This window comes from Peromyscus maniculatus, chromosome 1 (assembly GCF_049852395.1).
Source record: "Peromyscus maniculatus bairdii isolate BWxNUB_F1_BW_parent chromosome 1, HU_Pman_BW_mat_3.1, whole genome shotgun sequence".
In the NCBI taxonomy this organism is placed as follows: Eukaryota; Metazoa; Chordata; class Mammalia; order Rodentia; family Cricetidae; genus Peromyscus; species Peromyscus maniculatus.
The window spans coordinates 139,835,615-139,841,614 of NC_134852.1; the positions used below are offsets into that span (position 1 = coordinate 139,835,615).

A 6,000-nucleotide genomic window follows, 5' to 3' on the forward strand; every position below is an offset into this window, starting at 1 on the left:
CGACATGCGTTTCAGATTTCTCTTACTGTGGGAGGTTCCCACTGTGTTGGGATGTTTTGGCAGAAATAGTCTGTAGAGAAAGTTGGGGCATGCATCACACACACACACACTGAGGGTTGATGGGTAGGCCACCTTCGTGGGGTCTCTCCTGAGCTCCTGGAGGCCCTGTGTGGTAAAGGAGCCTGTCTTTGCCTACCGATGAGTCATCCTGCTTCATCTGCCCTTCATTACCCCTTCATCTCAGCGATACCTGCATCCCATTGGAGGGATCAAGCTCCTTTTTTACAGAGCTTGAAAGAGTTTGCCAAGTCTCAAGGACTGTGAAAGGTTTTATTCACCATATGCCTCTGAGGGTTTATTTCATCCCTGAGAAACCCCTTACTGTAAGGCAGAGACCAGAACACCTGCTAGGGTTTTGTGGCTCACCAGCAAGATTGAAAGACGCCAACAAGACTTGCCTAGGGAAAAATAAATGTCAGCCCCTGCGGGTGCTCAGATGTGAGAGAGATGGCTAGGATTCTTCTTCTGCTCTGAAAAATCTAAAATACCGATCTGAGCTCATGCAATGCTTGGGTGTGAGTTAAATGGCGGGGTCACAGAGTCAAGTCCTTGATTTTTTAAAAAAAAATTACAGGGGTGGGGTGGGGCGGTGCACATCTAAGTCAGAGAGTCACTTTGGAGGGTCTGTTCTCTCCATCCACCTTTATGTAGGTTCTGAGAATAAAACCCAGGTCATCAGGCTTCTCAACAAGTGTTTTCCATGCTGAGCCATTTCTGTTGTCTGAGTCCTTGGTTTTTAGCATTTAAGTGCTAGAAATGTTTGCAGAGACCACCCCGGTTTGCACCTTCAGTATGCTTTCTTTCCTTTGGTTTTCTGGGGGCTGGGTGGGGGTGGGAGGGCTTTGGGGTGGAGAGACTGAAAGCAATCCATCGTCAAGGGCAAGTGGGAAGAGACCTTTCTGGAAATCTGGGCTGGTCATGTGAAGGAAGAATAACTGTTTTTTTCCCCCTACTTCCTCTCTCCTACCTAGATTCTTTCGTTGGAGGAGTGATTGGCCTCATTTTTGCCTATATTTGCTACAGACAGCATTACCCTCCTCTGGCCAACACGGCGTGCCACAAACCATACGTCAGTCTCCGAGTGCCCACTTCACTGAAGAAGGAGGAGAGGCCTACGGCCGACAGCGCACCCAGCTTGCCTCTGGAGGGGATCACCGAGGGCCCCGTATGACGGGTGTCTGGGGAAGATGGACGCTGAGCCCCTGGTTCATTCTTCCACCCTGATGTCATTACACAGTGGAAAGGATTTTCTGTAATGTGATTCTCATCAGTTACTCTGAAGTCCTCCCCCCCCAGCTTCCGTTCTGTGGATGGTGTTCCCGCCACTCTCCATGTCTCCCTTCAACATTTTCAACTTGTAAGGTTGGGACACCAGCAGCAGTGTCTGAGAGACCCAAGTACCAGGAAGGAGGATGGGAGGGTTTGGTGGGCATGCGTGCTCCACCGGCGATTCCTTTCCCTGAGGGTCTGCGGCAGCACCCACCCTCCTCTGTGTTCATGTTGTGAAATAGAATAAAGTCTCCCACCCAGAAGACGTGGTGCTGGCCATGAGTGCGTCAAAAGCTATTAGGTTTCACGGTAAGGCCCAAAGTAGGCTCTGTCCCTGGATCATTCCAACTTTGGAAGCAAGGGGCTCCCTGTGTGGGGAGGTTGCCTCACAGGTCCTGGGTGCAAGATTCTTGCCACCTTGCAGTCTAGATTAGGGAGCCAGTTCTGAATGTAATTCCACCCCGGCAAAGAATTCGCAGAGGACAGAGTGAGCTGGCATGCTGGTGAGGGTGTCAGTCCTGTGGTGGCTTCCCTTGGGGATTGGCCAGGGCAGCAGCAGAGGTAAGAACTGACATTGAGGTGTCTTACCCCGCTGGGAGTTGCATGTAGCACAGCTCTGTTCTGAGGGGTCTTTGGCGGCAGCATAGTCTGGTTGCAGGCCAGGAGGAAGCATTAGCGTGGCAGGACCTGGGAGAAGGAGCAGGAAAAGAACAGGGAGCTGCTGCCTCTGGGGCTCTTTGAGTTGTCAGATGCAGCCAGTTAATATTCATCTTTTCCAGGCTGAGTACAGTTCCCAGACAGCTTGTTCTTTTCAAAGCTGAGCGTGTTCCCTTCACTCCTCTCTGGCTTTCCAGATTGCTGGGACTGGATGCTATGCAAGGTGATACGTCTTTGATGTCTGAACAGTGTCATATTCGGGCAGTTAACGTAACAGCCTGCACTTTAAGAGACTCATGTGTGACTGTGTAAATCATCAGCTGAGTGCTCTGCGATGAGCAGTCCAGGGAGAGGCAACATCATAACATTTCTGTTACAAGCTGCACGTGGAGCTCATGGAGCTCATGGACCACCTGTTCCCTGGCCCCCAGTATGGTCCTCTCCAGCTGTGGCCCCCTCCAGCTGTGGTCCTCTCCAGCTGTGGTTTGGCATAGAGCCACATGATTACTAATGGTGGAGTGAGGCAGGGAAATGCCTGAATGAACTTCCAACCCAGTTCAAAGCTTAGATTACAAAAAAATTACAGCAGCTACATTCACAAGCAACCTTGAAGTGAACGTGAGGGCCAGTGAGATAACGTGGTGGGTGAAGTGTCTTACGGTGTTTACTGTCCAGCCTGGCAACTTGAATTCAATCCCCAGGACCTATTTGGTTGAAGGAGAGAGCCAGTTTCCACAAGTTGTCCTCTGCTCTCCACTCATGCTCCATGGAATTCACACACACACACACACACACACACACACACACACACGCACGCACGCACGCATGCACGCACGCACGCACATACACACATACAAATGAATAATAAGTTTTTCAAAGGAAAGTGAATATAAGACACTTAATAATGAAATCATGTTAGTTCATAAAACACAATTTTAAATCCGGAGATAAAATTCACATGAAACTTAAAAATTAATATCTGGCTCGGAATGAAAACTTCTAGCATTTTTAAAACCAAGCACAAGAATAAAAGTGCAAGAAAAGGCGCTACTGTTTGAAAACGGGGTCTCTGGGCTCATTTGATTCCAGCTTAAACCTGGCTCTGCAATGGCAGTCAGAAAGAAAAGAGAGAATTACACTTAGCGCATGGCTACTTAAAATTCTGGACCAGGAGGTGTCCATTTGTATAAATACTTAACATTTAAAGATAAATGGCCAGAAGGGTTCTGTAAAGCACAACAGAATATTGTTAATGCTGATAATTAAACTGAAAGCCTTAAAATAGACCTTGTAAAAGCTTTGATTAGAATGTAATTAAAATTGCAAAGGACGTAATAGCATGAAGCACGCAGCCGGATCCTTAGGAGCGGTAATTAAGGACCTAAGCCAGCTCACAAAAGGCAGGCGTTTTTTTTGTAGATCCATATGTTTAATTTCACAGTCTATTAATGTGAAGTAACTGTGACATCATGCTGCACCAGTAAGGTGGCTGTGGAGAGGGACACTTGGGCCTCGGGCCCTGGTCTGTTCTGAATATGAAGAGACTAGCTCAGTCTCTGGTCAGGGGGTTCAGGTTGTGAGTCAGGGCTCCCCCTGGAAGATGTGAACACCAGACTCCCTCCTCCGCGGGGTCACCTGCTCAGAGCACATGTTAGAGGCCGCATTCTCAGATCGGGCATCAGGAGAGACTGGGAAAGGAACATGGTGAATGAGGTGGCCCAGGGATACCAGGAGCCGTAGGGACTGGAGCACCAGCAAGTACTGGTGCTCAGGTGCCATAGCTCAAGGTCAAGAAGTCAAGCCTGGTGTGGCCAGGTCGCCTGAGTTTTCAAAGAAGTCGGGAGTGTGGCCCAGGTCAAGCAGCCTTGGTTGTGGGTGTTGGAACAGGGTTGAGCTGTCTTAATACAGACAGCATTCTAGAGAAGATGAGCACACGCCTCTAATTCTAACAATGAAATGATAGCTCATAAAACACAATTTTAAATCCAGAGATGAAATTCACAGAAAACTTAAAAATTCATATCTGGATTGAAATGAAAAGTTCTAGCATTTTTAAAACCAAAGCTTTCCTTTTTTGTTTCCTGCCTCCCTGGGGAGGTTGCTCTGCCCTCACACCAGTCCTGTGAACCACCCAGAGCCTGTCAATACAAGTCATGATTGGGGGGAAAAAAGTGGTGCCCCAGAGACAGTAAGAGAGGAAGTGAGGAAGTGAGGTTGAACTCTGGTGACCACTTCTGTCCACCACAGCCTCACATGGCACTATGCTCTGGAAGGGTCACCAGACTGATACAGTCCACAGTGGCAGACACCCTGTATTGCTAACTACATGCTCTGTTCACACACACCTGGCTCCCTTCAGTAGACAGTCATACTCCTGGAAGGAAGGGGGCTCGGTAACTCAAACAAAAGAACAGCACAGTGTAGATGAAGTTCTAAATGGTCTTATTAAATAAAAAACAGGGAGCCAGATATTGGGGTGAAAACCTGAGAGATCAGGGAAATAGGGAAAGCCACAGCTAACCTTACCTCACCAACTCCACAGCTTCTAAATGAGAGATACTTCCTGTCTACCCATGGCTATATGCCTTGCTGTTCTGCCATCTGATTTGCTCTCTGTCCAGCTACATCACTTCCTCTTCCTGCCCAACTCTGTCACTTCCTGTCCGTCTGTACAGACCTCCAGATCTCCATGGTTAACTAGTGTTGGAATTTAAGGCATTTGCCACCACACCTGTTTGTTTCCAGTGTGGCCTTGAACTCACAGAGATCTAGACAGATCTTTGCCTGCCAAGTGATAGGATTAAAGGCGTGTGCTAACTTTGCATGATTTTGTGTTTACTTATAATGGCTTGGTTTTTCCTCTGATCTCCAGGAAAGTGTTATCATTTAGAGTACAAATAAAATATCACCACAGCACAGGACTCCCCTGTGTTCTTGAAGGCTTCTGAGCTGAAGGAGGAATGACAACAGCAGCTGACACACACTGACACCTTCTCTGTGTCCAGGCTACCTCAAGGACCATCTTGGTGGAGAGCATGGCAGCAGGCAGGCAGGCAAGGTGCTAGAGGAGTAGCTGAGAGCTTATATCCTTATCTACAAGTAGGAGGCAGAGAGAGAGAGAGAGAGAGAGAGAGAGAGAGAGAGAGAGAGAGAGAGAGAGAGAGAGAGAGAGCGCTAAGAACAGTATGGGCTTTTGAAGCTTCAAAGTCCAACCCTCCTCCAACAAGGCCACACCTCCTAATCCTTCCCAAACAGTTCCACTGACTGGGGACCAAGCATTCGCATATTTGAGTCTATTGTGGCCATTCTCATTCAAACCACCACAGCTTCCTACTTGGAGTCATTCATTTCCAAAGGGATCCTGAAGCTGACAGCATATACTTCATCAGAACCCTTGGCCTGGCGCCTGTCAGAATGGAGATGGAAAGTTGGAGTTTTACCTTTCAAAGCCATGACCTCAGTCTCTGCTCTGCTGTGGTTTGCTCTTCAATTTTCCTGTCCTGGAGGGTGATGTGTGACTTTTTTAGTGACTAATTTTTGAGAATTTCGTACATGAGTACTGTAGTTATATCATTTCCCCCTCCCTTCTGCCTTTCCCCTTCTACTCCTCTCATTCCCCTTCCCAAATTCGTGACCTTCTCTTCTGTATTTATTATTGTTTTACACACACACACACACACACACACACACACACACACACACCACAGCAGCAAACTGGCCTACAAACCCAGGGATAGTCTCCAGAAGGACCAAGTAAAGGAGAGGCCATCTAGGTTCTAAGCAACACTGGAGGGAAGGTGAGAGACCAAATTCAGCACAGCAGATGCCTGCAAAGATGTGTCAGGGTGTTAAGGATGGCTACAGATCAAAAACACATTTCTTTAGTGGCTGATTGCCTTAAATATTTCTGCAAGGGCAATTGTCTTTCCACTGAGGCAGTGGTTCTCAACCTTCTAATATTACAACCCTTTAATACAGTTTCATGTTTGATGACCCCCAACCATACAATTATTT

The 6,000-nt window shown here is 47.7% G+C and overlaps 1 protein-coding gene across 4 annotated transcripts in view; it reads left to right on the forward strand.

Annotated features, from left to right (window-relative positions):
* The window catches only part of Plpp4 (phospholipid phosphatase 4), a 128,214-nt gene extending 126,605 nt beyond the window's left edge, over positions 1-1,609 (forward strand). For 3 of the 4 annotated variants that reach the window (XM_006976991.4, XM_076553571.1, XM_076553578.1), the window contains one exon: positions 1,032-1,608. In XM_006976991.4, coding sequence (XP_006977053.1) covers positions 1,032-1,231 — 200 coding nt within the window. In that variant the 3' untranslated portion in view covers positions 1,232-1,608. Of the gene's footprint in view, positions 1-1,031 lie in introns of all 4 variants that reach the window. The other variant, XM_076553577.1, reaches the window with a different exon arrangement.
* The last annotated feature ends 4,391 nt before the right edge of the window (positions 1,610-6,000 follow it).